Raw genomic sequence first — 17,510 nt, forward strand, 5'->3', positions numbered from 1 at the left:
CTCCCCGCACCCCCTCATTCCGCAATCCCCCAGCTAGTCCCCTTCCCCACGCCCTTCGGCCAACCACGTGACGCTCCCCCTCCCGATTCTCCAGTGCCTATGGGCAGGTGAGTGTGGCCTCGCCCCACCCCCTAGGCACTAAGGCACTAATCAGCGTCGAGGATCTCCGGACAGGCAATGGCTTTAACCAATGAGGAGCGAGAGGGGGGAAACCATATCACGGTCGCGGGAGGAAGAACTGGTGGTCCGAAGCAATCAGCCTCGGGTACGGCTGGACTGACGAGGCAGTCAGCCAATGAACACAGAGAGAGGCGGGGCTCCACCTGCGCGCCGGGAGCACAGCAGGCTCGAACTCAAAGAGGGCCATGGCCGGGCCCTATCAGACTTGACTTTGTTGCCAGGCGGCAAAGCGCCGGGAGCGCGCACAAGGGAGGAGGGGCAGGAGCGGTAGCCCAGTCAGAGCCAATCAAAGTTCACCTCAGCGGGCGGGGGGGCGGAACTGGCTTCTGAGTGACAGGTAGAAGTACCAATGAGAATGTTGGAGGGGCGGGGCGGGGTTGCTCCCCCTATCGGGAGGGGGCGGCGGGTGACGGGCGGGTCCCTCCCCCAATGAGAGGCGGGGGGAGGCGGGTTCGCGCCGCCATGTCGCGGAGGCTGCTGCCCCGGGCGGAGAAGCGGCGGCGGCGGCAAGAGCAGCGGCAGCAACTGGAGGAGCCGCAGGAGCATCAGGAACCACAGCAGCTGCAGCGGCGGCGCCGGCGGGCGGCGGGAGCCATGGTGAAGATGGCGGCGGCGGGCGGTGGCGGCGGCGGCGGCCGTTACTACGGCGGAGGCGGAGGAGGTGGTGGCGGCGGCAGCGAGGGCGGCCGGGCCCCAAAGCGGCTAAAGACGGACAACGCCGGCGAGCAGCACGGAGGCGGCGGGGGAGGAGCCGGGGCGGCAGGCGGAGGCGGCGGCGGTGGGGTGAGGCGGGACTGGGCCGGGGCCTAGCCGGGCTGGCGGGCGGGCGGACTGGCGGGCTGAGAGCCTCATTTTGGGCCGGGCGGGCGCGCGCCGGCCTCGTGCCGTTGGGGCCGCGGGGGAAGGGGGGAGGGGCGAACGTTTTCAGGGAGGCTCGAGCCGGCCGGGCTCGCGCTGCGGGAGCCGCCATTGCGCGTGCGCGGGGCCGCCGAGGCGATTGCTCCTGGGGCGGGGGAGGGAGGACGGTCGGGGTGGCCGCTGGCGTTCGCCACCACAATTTGCGCTTGCGCGGCTCGCCCGCGTGGGTGGCAGTTGGGAGGCTGCGCGCGCAGGCTGTGAGGGGGGCGATGCTAATGTGCGGCTCGATGTTTGCGCCTGCGCAGTGGGTCTGCCATCCATCTCCCGGTCCGTCTGTTGGTCACACGTGGTGGTACCTTTCTCTTTTTGTGGCTGACGCTTGTAGAGGCTGCTCGCGTTGCCATGGTCTTAAATATCCGCCGTCTAAGTAGCTAAAGCCTCCCTCCCCAGCCCGGCCGGTGGCTACGGGTCCTCCCCACCGAGAGGGACCGCTCCCCCCTCGCCCTCGGGTGTCTCCTGACCCCTAGCCTGCCTCCTCCTGGACCCCACCCTTCCATATAGTCAGGACTCAGAAGCCCTCAAGCCCCCACTCGGGGGGCCTTTTCTGCTGTTTCTGGGCGAGGGTCACCAGCCCCTCCCCCCCAGGGCGGCTGGGTTGGGCTGCTGCTCTGTGAAATTTGACTTTCCTGCCTTCTAAGGAGCCAAGATCAGCTCCAACCCCGCCCAGTCAGTGCCCCTGTGGGACCCGGGCAAGTCGGTTTGGCTCTTTGAGCCTCCGCTTGTTCATCAGTAAAAGAACGGGTGGCCCTGCTGGCCCCAGACCCCTGTGGCTCTCTGTTCTGTGACCTTATCTGGCCTGAGGTGGGGGGGGGGGGGGCGACATTCCAGGAAGAGCTGGGGCTCCCATCCTGCCCCGTGTTTTTTAGCCACGAGACTCCATGGGAGCCCAGCCAAGGCAAACAGTCCTGAGCTTGGGCTGCAGCAGCAGCGCAGGGCTGTCCTTGTATGGGCTCTGCTTCCTCCTCCCTCTTCGTTGGTTACGATCTAAGATCTCTGAAGAGCTAGTTTCCTCTCGGGGGCTCTACCTTTGCTGCAGAAGCTTAGTGTTGCTGGGGAGGGGGAAGGGGGGGGCAGAGCTTCTTTCATCAGGGGCTTTGCCTCAGCTGTCTATTTTTCAAAATTTGCTTTATTGATGGCTTTTGTCTTTACGTCACAGTCATTTCTTGGCTGAGCTTTTGAATTTGAGGTATTTTGGATTCCCTGGTAGTTTCTGTAAGTGAGTAGTAGCTTAGAGGGAGAAAATGAAACAGGCCCTTGTTTCCTTTCCTCAGGAAAATTACGATGATCCCCACAAAACCCCAGCCTCCCCAGTCGTCCACATAAGGGGCCTGATTGATGGTGTGGTGGAAGCTGATCTTGTGGAGGCCTTGCAGGAATTTGGGCCTATCAGGTATGGTGGCATTTGGGAGGGAGGGGGGAGGCGCCCTGGAGAAACTTCCGTGTTTTCTGTCCTAGCCAAATCTGACTGAGGGTGCTCTCCTTGTGCTAATAGTTTTGCTCTAATCATTTGTTACTCTCAGGAGCAAGAACAGAGTAGAGTTGAGTTCGTATTTAAGTTAATTTTTTGCAATTAGCATACATCTCATAAATCTCTTTTCTCTTTCTACTCACCCTCTCAATTGGGAATAAAAACAAAGTCCTGGTAATCAGTATTGCGTAATCTACCAAAATCCTATTTGACCATGTCCAAAAATTGTCTCCTGAGTCAGAAGGTTGGAGGCATGGATCTTCCTTGATTCTTTGATATCGTGGCTGGTCATCATATTGACTGATATTCTGAAGTTTGTTTTTTATGTTATTTTTTTATGATTGTTCTCCTGACTCGAGTCTCCTGACTTTGTCATTTTATACAGATTTTCTCAGGATTTTGAAAAATCCCTGTCAACCTTTCTTACAATATGTTGATGTGCCATAACTTGGTCAGCCATTTCCGTGTTGATGGGGAAAAGTTTCCAATTCCATACCATCTCAAATGGCCATTTTCAACATTTTTAAACATAGAAACCCTTTCCTTCTTTTTTTGGACTCTCTGAGCTCTCAGTCTTAAAGTAATTTCTCTGTTTCAAAGGGTATGCATGGCTGGGTGATTTGGGGCATTGGTCCAAATTGCTTCCCAGAAGGGTTGGACTAATTGAGTTTCACCAACATGACATTCATATGCCTGTCCCCCATCCCATTCTCCCCCCAAAACACACACACACACACAACACACACACACACACACACACACAATACACCACACACCACAACTTTCCAACGTTTGTCACTATCTTTTTATTTGGTAAACTTTGCCAATCTGTTTTAACTAATGCTTGGGAGCAGCTGGGAAGCTCGGTGAATTGAACTTGAGGCCTGGAGTCAGGAAGACTTCATGAATCTGAACTGTCTTCAGGCACTTCTTAGATGTATGATCCTGGGCAAATCACTTCACCTCAGTTTTCCTCATTTTAAAATGAGCTGGAGGAGGAAATGACAAACTATCTGAGTGACTTTGCCAAGAAAAAGCCCTAGAAATCAAGACACTACTGAATAAAATTGATAGCTTGGCTTTCCTTCTTTAGAACAATTTCTTCTTTAGTCTGTCGGTATCCTTTGATCATTAATCAGTTTTTCCTACCAAAGATTGGATGCCAGGATTCCATGCCTTTGCCTAGGGCTGCCACTTCAGTTGATGGACTCTTGTTATTTCATCCTGATCTCAACAGTTCAGCTCACTTACATGGTTTATATCTCCTATGAGAGATTTTTCCTTGTTTTGTGCAGTTGGGTTGTGGTAGTTTGTCATTCCTTCTTAGAACTTGACAAGTCTTTGTTGTCCATGTTATTCCTCAAACCTTGGGTTTTAGTTTAGACATTTTTAGGAAAGGTTGGGCCTTTTTTGTTGGGATCCCAAATTTGTTGTATAGTGGGAGGTTCACTGGATTTGTGCAGTCAGAAACTCGGGTTTAATCTTAACCGAGCTGCTTCATTTACCTATTTATGTGATGTTAGGCAAATCATCTTAGCCTTCATAGGATCTCATTTTCCATATTTGTAAGATTGTGAGCATTGCACAGAAGTGTTCCTGAGGTTCTCTTTGACACTAATCTAAAATCCAGTGGTGTTTCTGGTCAGAATTGGCCATCACTCCCATCTTCCATTCAGATATCTTGGCCTTTTGCTGTGGCACCAACAAAGTTGCCCTGGTAGGCTATGGCCTCCTGCCCCTTAACTCACCCCCATCACCTCCTCTCATGGGAGCCAGTCCTGTAATTCACTATCACAGTTAAGAACTAGCTTGTCCTACTCTTCATTTTATATGCTGAAACCCGGAGGAGTCGGGCAGTCCTCAGTGAGTCCTGCCTCGGGGGGGGTCCCCCTCCATGTATGTTTCGGCACCCACATTCGTTCTGAGCCGAGACGGGGTCGACTCTTGCCATGCTGCTTCCTGGCGTGTTCTGGGAGTTCTGAAGGAGCCTCCTTTCTCCTAGTTATGTGGTGGTGATGCCCAAAAAGAGGCAGGCTCTGGTGGAGTTCGAGGACATCCTGGGGGCCTGCAACGCTGTGAACTATGCAGCGGACAACCAGATCTACATTGCCGGCCACCCTGCCTTTGTCAACTACTCAACCAGCCAGAAGATCTCTAGGCCCGGCGACACGGATGACTCGCGTAGTGTTAACAGTGTGCTGCTCTTCACTATCCTGAATCCCATCTACTCCATTACGACGGTGAGCCCTGGGGGCTGTCGGGTTTGGGTGGGGCGGCCGGGAGGAGTTTGGGGTGTTTGCTGACCGCCTCTCCTGTCTGGTTTCTCAGGATGTCCTTTATACCATCTGCAACCCTTGTGGCCCCGTCCAGAGAATTGTCATCTTTCGAAAGAATGGCGTCCAGGCCATGGTAGAATATCCTTGGTGACTGGGGTGTGAGGAGCCCCCAGAAGTGGAGGGGGGCAGGTGGTCGGGACGTGGCCGCTTTGACTTGCCCAGGTGGCATTTTGGTGATGGCTGTAGTTTGCTGTTGGGAACAGGACACTTTGGGTGTTGCTGTGACGGGCATACCCCAAAGGCATTTAACCACAAAGACTGTTTCCCCATCTATTAACGTGGGCACTGTTGGCATTTTGGTTTGTTTTCCTGAGGTGTCTGGGCTTAAGTGACTTGCCCAGTCACATAGCTAGGAAGTGGCAGGCACTTGAGGTTGCATTTGAACTCTGGTCCTCCTGACTCCAGGGCAGCGCTCTACCCCCCATCGCTGCCCAGGCCCTGCGGCTTTTTACAAGACACTGGGGAAGGAGTGCTTTTCAGACCCATAAGGCATTAACAGACGTGGGAGCTGTTACTTGCTGTGGGTTGTTCACCCAGAGTCGGCCATTGTGGCTCTTGGTCCAGTCGGACACGTGCCCCGGGGAGGGCTGGGGTTGGTACAGGCGGCACGGTTTCTCTCTAGGGACCGTTTCCTTAACTAGCATTCACGTTCGACTCCGTGCAGAGTGCTCAGCGAGCCAAAGCGTCCCTCAATGGGGCGGACATCTATTCTGGCTGTTGTACCCTTAAGATTGAATATGCTAAGGTGAGTGAGCCTGCTGGCAGACTGGCTGCCCAGACCCCAAAAGAGTCCGGTGGTCTCTGGGCCCGGGGCGGGGCCGGCACCAGAGCTCCCGACTGCCCGGCAGAGGCTGCTGCCGCTCGAGAATGTCACGCCGAGGTGGCATCACCTCCGACCTGACGTTGTTTCTCTCTGTGTGTAGCCGACACGTCTGAATGTGTTCAAGAATGATCAGGATACCTGGGACTATACCAACCCCAACCTCAGTGGACAAGGTAACCTTGCTGCCTTCTTTGTCTTTCACTCCCCCCGCCCGCCATGCCTGTCGGGGAACTCGCACACTCCTAGGTCGGCCTCAATGTTATGTAATGCCATTGGACTTAGACAGCTCGGGGAGGGAGCGGGGGTCTTCTGTGGCCGCCGGCTCACAGCTTCTGCTTGGGCACCCAAGTGGGAAAAGAACGGGCCTTGGGGCTGGGTCTTGGGGCTAGGAGCTTGTCTGTAAGCTATTTCTTTGCCTGAGCTCCTGGCCCGCGGGCTGGGTCGCCCCCTTGGCCACTGGCCCTGGGGATAGCCCCTCCCAGCCTTGAGGGCAGTTTGGTCACTGGAGCACAAGGACCTCAGAGGTCCTCTGGTCTGCCCCACTAAGTTCACATTGTTGAAGGGGAGACCAGACCCAGAGAAGTGAAGTGCGTGCCCGGGGTGGTACTGAGCCCCGGCCCCCTGAAGCTCTTTTCTAAATTGTCCGACGTGAGGGGACAAGGGGTCAGCCCAGTGGTGGGGTGCTCTAGGCCAAAAAGGCCCAAGGGCTGAAGGCAGGCAGAGTAGTGGGCTTGGAGCTCCGCACCAAGAGAAGTGAGGCCAGGGGAAGGGAGGGTCTGGACTGGAGCCTGTGGGCTCAGGGCCGGGCCCCTAAAAGGAGCCACAGGCAGGCCCGGGCCTTGTGCCAGGGCGGGAAGAGGACGATTTCTGTTCTCAGTTGGGGTAGGAGAGCGTCCTCCACCTTGTTGCTCGGCCAGTAGCACCTGCGGGGGACGCAAGCGGCCGGCCCTTCCCTCACCAAGACTTAGCTGGCTTCTTGGTTGGAGAAGGTGGGGAGTGGCGCTGCCGCCCTCGGGCTTGTGTAGAGAGGAAGACCCCGGGGCTTCTCCCCTGACTCCCGTGGGGGGCGGAGGCTTGGGAAGTGGCAGGCGGGGGCAGGGCAGGGGGCCGTCTCCCAGAGCACCCCCACCGCTCCTCATCGTGCTGGGCCGTCCTCGGTTCCTGAGGCCAGCCCCACATTGGTGACTCCCAGAGTGAGCAATGGCATTACATGAGTTGTAACAGAAACATGGAAAGCCCAGCTTTCTTCTCCAAGGTACATTAGTAGAACATGTGCAGAGCGGCAGGGGCAGGCCTCTGGTTTTGACGGCCCTTGCCTTTCCTGGCCCAAGGCTGGGGGACAAAAGCAGGGCGGGGAGCCGCCCTGGCGCTCGGAGCGAGCAGGGGTTCGGCGGCCCCCCTGGGGACCGTTCCCTTGGCGGCTCTGCCTCTGTACATCGCTCACCAACACACAGGGTAGGACCCCCTAGCTCTTCTTGGAGAGAACACGCAGCCTCCTTCAGGTACCAGAAACAGCCGCAGATTTGAGCTCACTACATCAAGAACACCACACCGCGCTCCAAGGAACAGCTACAAGCACAGAGACAGAGAGACAGAGACAGAGAGACTCAACAGGGCGGCAGCCGCTGCTTTTTTTTATTATGGTGGTTTTTCTTTTTTTTTTTTTTTTAAATAAAGTCAAAACCAAACTTTGAACCCACGAATGTACACAGAAGTAGGAAACACAGAACAGAGGTTTTCTCCTAACCAAGCCCAGCGGCGCTCTTTTCGGAGAACGTTTCATAAGCCGAAGTAGATTCCAGTGGCCCTCCAAGACTGTAGGATCCTCCTCTCCATTCCTCGCCATATTGGTTGTTAAGTTTTTTGGTTTGGGGAGGGCTTTTTTTCCTTTTTTCCGTTTTGGTTTTTCTCTGCAGTCATCGGCTGCCCACCTAATACGTACCAACTGGAGATCCAAACCCCAACCAACCCCAACAAGGGTCAAAACAGCTCAGAACACACAGCGATGTCCCGGCGCGTAGCTGGGGCGCGTCCCGAGGCACAAGCGGGCATAGCGGGGCCATGGGCACACTCGCATAACAGAGTCGCCAGACACGCACACGGAGAGCCAGCTACACAGGCAGCAAGCCGCACCCCTCCACCGCACCCCACCGCAGCACACAAATGTTGAGGAGGCGCAAACACGGAGGAAGGAACACTTTCCACTTATACACCACTATTGGCCACTTTCTGATCTCTGCTGAGGACAGAACATCTGTGAGCCAGTTTTTGTTTAATCAGAAAAATGACTTGAAAAGAAAAATAAATTGAAAAAAAAATTGTAGCGGATTTGTAACGTAAATTGTATTTATGACTGTAAAACCATGTGATGCAGGGTCGCAGTGTATGTTTGATGGGACGCCATCTTTCAGAACTGTGCTAACTCACTGTTGAAGCGTCCAATGGTAAGAGAAAATACAGATTTGTTTTATGTGACAAATGGACATTGTACTCTGTACTGCTGTAAGTAGCCCTTTTCCATCTTTGTAATGACTGACTGTTGGAATAAACCCAGTATGAAATGCAGCTGGCGGGACGGCAACATTGTATGACTCCGGGAACGTTCACGCCTTGTCCATGATTGCTCATTTTAACGGATTCCTGCTTTTGTCAGCCTCCTCGGGGCTGGGGGGAGGGGGTGCCGGGACCTTGTGTTCTTAGCTTTTACTCCCTAGTGGCCACGTGAGGTGGATTCCGGGGACCGTGCCCCTGAGGACCCAAGAAACGCAGACAGATTTGAGTTGGGTCGGGGGAGGCGAGGTAGGCCTTCCAGGGCTCCTCTGCTTCCGTGCAGTTTAGACGTGTACGTTTTCTCCCGCACCTCTCCTTCGGGCCCGTGGTTTGTTAGGCGACTAAGGTCCATTAACCGTTTGGGATGAAGGTCCCTTTTTGTACCATCCCTTAGCTTCCTGTAGTCTAGGATGGAGTTGGGGTTGGAGGTGTCTTGCAGAAGAAAGGGGGCAGAGACCCTCTCTTAAAACATGGGGTGTCTGGCCCTTTAGTAGGAAGAGGGACTGCATGACCCCCTCCCCTCCCTTCCCAAGGCTCCCCGAGCCTTTGGAAGAACCGAGTTTGTCTCTTAACAGACAGAGGCTTCAGGCTTCAGGCCTTTGCCCCTAGCCTCACGTGGCCTTAAGAGAAAGCTAGCTCCCAGCAGCCCCTGGGACAGCCGGCTCAGTATGGTTTGCCATACCTGGGGCTTGGAGAATTCTTACTACAGGTGCAGAGGCCCCTAGAGAGGGAAGGAAGTGCCCCCTTCCCCCGGGATGAGGCGCTGACATTTGTCTCTGTCCGCAGGTGACCCCGGCAGCAATCCGAACAAGCGTCAGAGACAACCTCCTCTCCTGGGAGATCACCCCGCAGAATATGGTGAGGGCAGGGGGTTCCCCTCCGTGGACTCCCGTGGCTCATGCGACCCTGCCCGCCGTCCGCCCCGCAAATTCTCACCCGTCCTCCCTCTCTTTCCTTCCCACCCCCCAGGAGGGCCTCACGGTGGGTACCACAGCCATTACCATGATGAGGGCTACGGGCCCCCTCCACCTCACTACGAAGGGAGAAGGATGGGCCCACCAGTGGGGGGCCATCGTCGGGGCCCAAGCCGATATGGCCCTCAGTATGGCCACCCCCCGCCCCCTCCCCCACCGCCTGAGTATGGCCCCCACGCAGACAGCCCTGTGCTGATGGTATATGGCCTTGACCAGTCCAAGATGAACTGTGACCGGGTCTTCAATGTCTTCTGTCTCTACGGCAATGTGGAGAAGGTGAGCCGGCAGGCCAGAAAGAGCTCTGGGTTGCAAGGAAGCCCGGCCTCTGACCCTTGGCCTTTGGGCCGAGACCTCGGGCAGAATTGCAATTCCCCGAGATTGTCGGGGAGACCGACTCCTCGCAAGTGAGCGGGGGAGAGGATGGCCCCGGCCCTTTGGCCGAAGCTTGCTGATGGCGGGGGGCCCTGCCTTTCTCTCTCTGAAGGTGAAGTTCATGAAGAGCAAGCCAGGGGCGGCCATGGTGGAGATGGCGGACGGCTATGCAGTGGACAGAGCGATTACTCACCTGAACAACAACTTCATGTTCGGACAGAAGCTGAATGTGTGGTAAGTATCTCTTTCCCCAAGCTCTGCCTCCATTTCTTGGGGCTGCCCTGTGAGGGGGCAGAGGAGAAGAGGCAGAAAGAAAGCCTGAGTGTCCTAACTTTGGTAGGGATGAGATGCAAAGGAAGTGGACGCTGGTCACCTCCCCATGGTCTTGGCCTCCAAACAGCGTTTTAGGAGACCGGGTTTCTTAACCGGGCATTTCAGCAAAATGCCGGGAGAGTGTGGGGGAGCCAGGGTAGCCAGGAAGGGGAGGGGGAGCCTTGGCTCCCAAAGGCTGGAAGCCGGAACCCTGGACACAGAGTAATGGTGTTCTTTGGTCTTCCCCCTTGCTCACAGCGTTTCCAAGCAGCAGGCCATCATGCCCGGCCAGTCCTATGGGCTGGAGGATGGCTCGTGCAGCTACAAAGACTTCAGTGGCTCACGCAACAACCGTTTCTCGACCCCGGAGCAGGCGGCCAAGAACAGGATCCAGCACCCCAGCAACGTGCTGCACTTCTTCAACGCGCCTTTGGAGGTGACTGAAGACAACTTCTTTGAGGTGAGCCAGGGGGCTTGCCCCTTCCCCCCCAGTCTCCTCAGCCCGGACCCCGTGCCACAGCTCTAAGCCTCGGGTCTCCTTTCCCTGCTTTCCAGATCTGCGATGAGCTCGGAGTGAAGCGGCCCGCTTCGGTGAAGGTGTTTTCAGGGAAAAGTGAGTAAGGGCAGACCCTGGGAGGGTGTTTGGGGGGGGGCAGGGGGGGGGGGCGCCGGCACAGCTTTCACCTCTGGCCCGAGCTGTGACCTGACCCTTCTCGTGACCTCTGGGCACTTGGGTTGCAGGTGAAAGAAGCTCCTCTGGCCTGTTGGAGTGGGAGTCCAAGAGTGATGCCCTGGAGACCCTCGGCTTCCTGAACCATTACCAGATGAAGAATCCAAGTGAGTGGCCAGGACCCCAGACCCCAGGGAGTGGATGAGAGAGCCCCAAGCGGGGCCGGGGACGCCTGGGTGGGCAGCAGTGGTCTCACAGTCTAGGGCCTGGGCTCTGCTTAGGGGAATCTAGGCTTTCAGGTCTCAGAGATGGGGGGCTGGGATCTGGAAAGTATGGAAGAGCTCCCCACCCTGACCCGCTGTGTCTTCTCCCCAGATGGTCCGTACCCCTACACTCTGAAGCTGTGTTTCTCCACCGCCCAACACGCTTCCTAATTGCACCGCCAGGTCAAGGCCAAGCAGGAAGCCCACCCGCCTTTCCTTTCTGCCGTTTTTTGCAACAGTTCTTGTATTCCTTTTCTAATGCTAGTTTTAGTAGAGGCTTAACCATAATGGAAACCCTGCAAGTCTGGAGAAGGGGGCGTCTCCATCTCCAAGATTAACCTTCACTTTTTGAAATTATTGTACATGTGATTTTTTTTTTTCCTGTTCATACATTTGTGCTGCCTGCCCCTGTGCTTCCAGCACATTTCAATAAAATTGTTTGGAAAATAAATGTTGTGGTTATATGACCAAAGAGTGTTTCTTGGTCCTTCCATCTGCAGTCCGGTCTCAATGCTGGGACTACCTTGGCTCCCTAGTGCCGACGGGGAAGCAGCTAATAATTTGTGTTTGTGTAAGGGCCCAAGCTGAGCAGACACGAGCTAAAGGGCAGTTCCCAACCTCAAGGAGCTTACTTATAAAAAAAGGCAGCCCAACAAGCTAGTGGACACTTGGAACACTTTTATTGGGGCCTAAAGGAAACTGAGAGGATCCATTTTGTTTGTGCAACAGCCTGCAGCAGGACAGGAAGTGAGGGGTAAGGGGCTGGGAACGTGGGACAGGCCGGCCAGAAAGGGTTTTGAAGGCCAAGTGCCATCTTGTATTTACTCTTGGGAGGCAATAGGCAGGTGCTGGCGGGAAGGAGGAAGAGGCCCGACCAACCCTGTTCCTTAGGAAAATCCGTGGGGGGCTGAATCGGGACCGACTGGAGTGAGGGAAGAAGCCAGGCTGGACCCCCGACCTCCAACAGCTACTGCAGCGAACCAGGGCAAAGTGAACCCCGGGGAGGACAGGAGGGTATTTAGGGGTGGTATCTCAGGCCTCTGACAACAGCTTGGATACTGGGGTGAGGGTGAGGAATCCAGAATAGCCCTGAGGGCCCAGGAGCAAGAGTGTTACCCTGGTCATATATAGGCAAGGGGGGAGCATTTGGGGAGGAAGAGTTTTGTCTAGGACATGGCAATTTTACAAAGTATTGGACATTTTGCTCTTTCTGAAGGGCAGTTAGGAGCCTGAAGGTCAGCAGGGAGGTTGGGACAGGAAAGGGAGAGTTTGAAAGTCATCGGTATAAAGATGGTCAAATCAGGGGAGCGCCATTTGCAGGGGGTGGAGAAGGCGGCCCAGGCCAGAGTGGGAGGGACTCATGGTCAGGTCAGCCAGGAGCCGGGAGGAGCCATGGGGTCAAAGGCTGCCCAGGAGGACGGTGAGAAGAGGCCGTTGGATGTGGCTGGAGAGAGCGGTAGGTGGAACGGCCGGGTCAGAAGCTGGACTTGAAGAGGCTTGAGAGAGGAGGCAGCCATTGCAAATGGCCTTTCATAGCAGAGATGCAAGGATCACGGGGAGCCAGGAGAGAGGGGGCTGAAAATAAATGAGGTGCAGAGAGGTGGCCCGGCCCCCAAAGTCAAATGTGACCTCAGAGACTAGCTCTTTGATCAAGTCATGTACACCCCCCTCCCCCCAAGGAAAAATAGCGAGTGACCGACCAGTCACTGGGGTGTCTGAAGGAGAGAAAAGTTGTCTAACCGGCCCGAAGGTCGCGCTCTGGGGAGCCTCTAGACAACTGCTGGGAAGGCCACGAACCTCAAAGCAGGAGAAGGGGGAGCCTGGAGGTGGCCAAGGGGGGGAGGGAGCAGCTCGCACTGGAAGGGCTGAGAGCCCCACGCAGGGCACAGGAACCGAGGAGGAAGGGACAGTGGTTGCCCGTGAACAGGCATTCCAGGCTTCTCAGTGGAAGGGGATGAGAAATGGTGGAGATCACTGCAATATGGACAGCGCAGACGGCGGCAATGCCCATGACAAAGAAAGCGGGGCATCAGACCGGCCAGCAAGCGCCCTTCCTTTCCTTTCCTTCCTCCCCTTTTCTTCTCGTTTTTTCCTTCACCCTTCCTCCTTTTTTCTTCGTTCCTCTCCTTTTCTCTTCCTTCCTCTTCTTACCTTCCTTCCATCCCTTCTTTTTCCCCCTCCCTTTCTCGCTCCTTCCCCCATGGATGCGGTCCCTGGGAGGTGGGGGTGGGGCGCCCTTCCCCAGGCCCCGCCCACTGGGTACAGGGGATCTTTCAGCCTCGCTACATAATTTTTTTCTTCCGCTCTGACATTCTCCGCTTTCCGATGGGTAAACTGAGGCTTCGCCGGGGGAGGAGGGGCGCCCCCGTCAGGCTGCGCTTCGCTCTCTAGCCCCTGGCCTAGCGGCGCCCCAGGTCGGGCGGGGGTGGGGTCAGGCAGAGGCCACGCCCCTCCGCCCTCCTGCCCTCCTTCATCATGGCGACGGGACGTCTTCAGAGAGCGCTGACGGCCGGGGAAACAAGATGGCGCTCCGACCTTTCTCAGCACGGTCGCTGCGCCCTGCCCCCCACCCCGCTGCCGGGCGCTGCCCTCACTCAAGATGGCGGCGGTTCCCTGGCGGGGCCCTGCCCTCCTTAAAAGGGTGCTGTCGCGCCCCCGCCCCCCCTCAGCATGGCCGGCAACTCCCCGGGTCCGGGGCCTCCTTCGGTGAGTCCCCAGTCCCGGGGTGGGTATGACCTCCGGTTTGGGGGGTGCTCTCCCCTGGTCGGCCCTGCCATTGTACCCCAGCCCCCCAGGTTTGCCCCAGGGTGGGCTCATCCCCCCAGGTCTCGGGCCTCCCCCAACCCCCAGTTCCTCCTTCCCCCCCTCCACCCACCCAACCCCCCCCTCCACCCCAAATTCCTTTCCCCCCCCCCCCTTCGGGCTTCCCCTTCTTTTCCCCAAAAATTTTTTACCCCACCCCGGCCCCCACCATCCCCCCCACCCTCTTCCTGACCTTTTCCCCACTTTTCTCGGCCTTTCCCCACCCAGACCTCCACCCACTCGGACTTTCTCCCCCCCCCCCCCCCCTCCCTCCCCTTCTCTCCCCCCTCCTTTTCAGTCCTCCCTCCAATCTTTTCCCCTCCCAATTCCCCTCCCCCCTTGGGCCCCCCGTCCCCCCCTTTCCTGGTCTCCCTGGGCCCCCCCTCCCCCCTCTTCCCCCCCCCCCCCTTGCTTTCCTGAAATTCCGGGTGACTGACTGGGTTCTGGCTCTGCTTTCCCCCCAAACCCAGACCTGGTGGCCGGGCCAGCCCCCCGCTGCCGAGCCCCCTGAGGCTGGCGGGCCCCGGCCAAGGAACCGACCAGGTCCCTCCCGGGTGACCGAAGCCGGCGGCCACGTCCTGCACGTGCAGTTGAACAGGCCGGAGAAGAGGAATGCCATGAACAGGGCCTTCTGGAGGTCTGGGCGGGGGGGGGGGGGGGGCAGGGGCCTCCCGAGCCGTGGCTCTTGGGGCTGCAGCGGCCCTCGAGGCCCAGCCGGCAGCCTCAGCCCGAGACCTCCCTGTGCCGGGCCCGGGGCCCGGGGCAGGCGGCGGAGCCCAGGAGTGTGGGCCAAGGCTCCGCCAGCCCGAGGAGGGCCGTGCGGTGGGAGGCTGGCTGAGAGCCGGGGCTGCCCCCGAGAGAAGGAGAGATCCCGGGGCAGCACTTTAGCCCAAGCGCGGGAAGATGGGATAGCCCAGGCACGGAGGGGCTAGAGGATAGCCCAGGAGAGAAGGGGAATGGGGGCGGGGCCCGGCCCTGACCCGGCGCCCTTTTCCCAGGGAGATGGTGGAGTGTTTCAACAAGATCGCCCAGGACCCGGGCTGCAGGGCTGTGGTGATCTCCGGGGCCGGGAAGATGTTCACGTCAGGTGCCTGCCGAGCCCCGCCCCCCCAGCGTCTCGGGCCGACCCCCTCCCGACCTGCAGCAGAGAGCGGGCCCCTGTGGGAGGGAGGGCCTTTTACCCAGGAGGGGGGTCGGAGGCCCCGGGATTCGAACCCGGGTCCCCTTCCCGGGAGCCGCGCCCGGCCTGCGGCAGTGAGGGGCTCCCCGGCTTGGGGCCAAGGGGCTGTAGCTGGGGCTGGAGGGGACCCCGAGGTGCCAGGGAGGGGCTTATGATAGCGGGCCCCGCTTTGCTGAGGCTTTTCCAGGGCTTTCCTCCCGCCGCCATGAGGGGGCGCCCGCGTTACAGGGGGCGGCCGCTGTCGGAGATGGGACCGGAAACGGGGTGTCGGGGGTGGGGGGCAGAGCTGGGGAGGTGGGACCCCGGCTCATCTCCTCCGGCAGGGATCGATCTCATGGACATGGCGGGAGACCTTCTCCAGCCACAGGGGGAGGATCACGCCCGGGTCAGCTGGAACTTGCGCCAGTTGATCTCCAGATACCAGGAGACTTTCACTGTCATTGAGAAGGTGGGGCTGCCGGCCCCGGGGGGGGGGGGGGGGGGCCCTGCGCCCCTTTCCTTCAGTGCCCCGCCGGTCTGCCCGGGTCCATGGCCCGGTTGCAGGGAGGTGAGTCTGGGGGCCGGGAGGCGGGCCGGCCCGGTGCCGGCCCCAGGGCACCCCTGGCCCTCCAGGGTGGACCCATCTCCCCTGTGACTCAGTCCCCCGGGCCCTGGTTCCAGGTGAAGGTGAGGCGCGGCTGGGCGGGGGGCAGGGCCCGTGCCGGGGCAGCCCCTGACCCTCCTGTGGCCCGGAGGGGGACATGTCGGCCGCCCGGCGTGGGGGCGCCGGCGCCTCCCAGGATCCTGGGGGCCAGAGGTGCGGCCCCGGGGGGGGGGGGAGGAAGGGGCGCCGGGGTGGTCTCACGGCTCCGCCTCCCCTCCCCAGTCTGGTGAATGAGCTGGCCTTCACTGCCCGAAAGATGATGGCCGATGAAGCCCTGGGGCCTGGTCAAATAGGTCCCAAACCCCTAGGGGGGTCTTGACCCCTCCCTGTCCCCGGTGCCCAGCCCTGATAGGGGCGATCTAGGCCCCTCCCTGTCCCTGTGCCCAGCCCTGACCCTAGGGGGCGATCTCCCAGGCCCCCCCCCTTGTCCGCCGTGCCCAGCCCTGACCCTAGGGGGCGATCTCCCAGGCCCCCCCCCTTGTCCGCTGTGCCCAGCCCTGACCCTAGGGGGCGATCTCCCAGGCCCCCCCCCTGTCCCGCCCACCCTACCTAGGGGGATTCCCCAGGCCCTCCCCTTGTCCGGGCTGTGCCCAGCCCTGACCCTAGGGGTGTTCCCAGGCCCCCTTCCGTGTGCCCAGCCCCTGACCCTGGGGGCGTCCCAGGCCCCTCCCCTGTCCGCCCCAGCCCTGATAGGCGTCCCCGGCCCCCCTTTCCGCCTCCCAGCCCTGACCCTGGGGGACTCCCAGGCCCCCTTGTCCCCGGGGTGCCCAGCCCTGACCCTGGGCCCCCAGGCCCCCTGTCCGCCCGGGCTGGCCCTCCCGGGGCCTGGCCCCCTCAGGCTGCTGACCCGGGGCCTGTCCGCCCCGGGGTTTCAGGAGGGTCCCTGCTGGCCGCCCCTTGGGTCTGGCCGGGAGATTCCACAAACCCGGTGGGTGCAGGGACCAAACAACCTGTGCTGGCGGGACCCGGCGTGGCCGAAGGGCTCAACTTCAGGGAGCCCCTCCCCGGCCTGCTGGGCCAGTCCCCCGGGGGGAGAAGCCCCATCTCCCCGGACTGCTGGCGGCCCGGGGCCTCGGCAGGGAGGCGGGGGGGCGGGGGGTGGGGAGGGGGGCGGGGGCCAGAGATCGGGGCGTTTGGGGTCCTTCAGCCAGTTGGACCCTCTGGGACCCTTTGGGTTTCTTGGCCCAGATCCCGGCGGGACTTGCTTCCTTCCAGCCTTTTAAGATGGGGAAGCTGGGTAAAGGGGCCCCAGCAGGCCGCTGAGGCGCTAGCTGGCTGGGGCTCCGGGCTGTTCAGGCAGCTTCTCAGGGGACTCCTGGGAGGGAAGGCCGGAGCCTTGGCAGCCAGGCCCCTTTATCTGGCTTTGCTCGGCCTCTGCAGGGGCACAGAAAAGTGCCGGGGCACTGGTCAAAACCCCCAGGCGCCCGCTGGGGGCCTGGGCACGTCACTCCTCCCTGTCTGCCTCAGTTTCCTCATCTGTCAAATGAGCTGGAGAAGGAAATGGCAAACCCCCCAGATGGGGTCCCAGAGCCAGCCACAAGTGATGACCAGTGCCCCCCCTCTCCTTAGACCGCCTGGAACATGAGCATGCTGCAGACCGAGGACATAACCAAGTCGGTCCAGGCCTCCTTGGAGAAGAAGGACCTGAAGGGCACCTTCCAAACCTGAATGCTTGCCCCCCCCCCAGGTTCCCCGCCCTTTGACCTTGGTGGCCCCTGGGCGGATCCTCTCCCGAGTGGGGGCCTTCTGCTGGCCCCTCCGTCCCTCGTGGGGTGGGGGTGTCATTAATAAAGTCATTCTGTGAACCCAGCGACTCCAAATGCACTTTACTCGTCCTGGGCTGGGGCTGAGGGAGGGGGGGCCAGATGGAAGAGGTCAAAGGCCCTTGTGTTCTGCCTCACACACCTGTTTGTTCTGGGCTAGGAACCTGCCCACTTCTCCAATAGCGCTCCCAGCCTCACAGATAAGAATCAAGAAAAGGCTTGGCTGTGGTCAAAGGTTGGGGGGTGCAGCTTCCTC

At 59.3% G+C, this 17,510-nt stretch overlaps 2 protein-coding genes across 3 annotated transcripts; both read left to right on the forward strand.

Annotated features, from left to right (window-relative positions):
- Positions 1 to 627: 627 nt before the first annotated feature.
- Positions 628 to 11,317, forward strand: HNRNPL (heterogeneous nuclear ribonucleoprotein L). 2 transcript variants are annotated; one of them, XM_031963138.1, is made up of 13 exons: positions 628 to 963; positions 2,370 to 2,488; positions 4,569 to 4,806; positions 4,895 to 4,980; positions 5,551 to 5,647; positions 5,826 to 5,898; positions 9,062 to 9,133; positions 9,245 to 9,525; positions 9,734 to 9,855; positions 10,192 to 10,393; positions 10,489 to 10,546; positions 10,675 to 10,770; positions 10,979 to 11,317. In XM_031963138.1, the coding sequence occupies exons 1-13, from the start codon at positions 643 to 645 to the stop codon at positions 11,035 to 11,037; spliced, it is 1,824 nt and encodes a 607-aa protein (XP_031818998.1). In that variant the 5' UTR covers positions 628 to 642; the 3' UTR covers positions 11,038 to 11,317. The 2 variants fall into 2 exon arrangements, with proteins under 2 accessions (XP_031818998.1, XP_031818996.1); XM_031963136.1 differs by having other exon boundaries at positions 9,062 to 9,525.
- A 2,848-nt stretch (positions 11,318 to 14,165) lies between these two features.
- Positions 14,166 to 17,159, forward strand: ECH1 (enoyl-CoA hydratase 1; the record flags this gene model as incomplete). The annotated part of the gene is made up of 7 exons (XM_031961614.1): positions 14,166 to 14,305; positions 14,667 to 14,755; positions 15,172 to 15,395; positions 15,583 to 15,644; positions 15,714 to 15,775; positions 16,130 to 16,483; positions 17,059 to 17,159. Coding segments are annotated over 7 exons (1,032 nt in total), but the record flags the coding sequence as incomplete, so codon positions are not given.
- Between the last annotated feature and the right edge of the window lie 351 nt (positions 17,160 to 17,510).

This window comes from Sarcophilus harrisii, chromosome 3, assembly GCF_902635505.1.
Source record: "Sarcophilus harrisii chromosome 3, mSarHar1.11, whole genome shotgun sequence".
NCBI classification, from domain to species: Eukaryota; Metazoa; Chordata; class Mammalia; order Dasyuromorphia; family Dasyuridae; genus Sarcophilus; species Sarcophilus harrisii.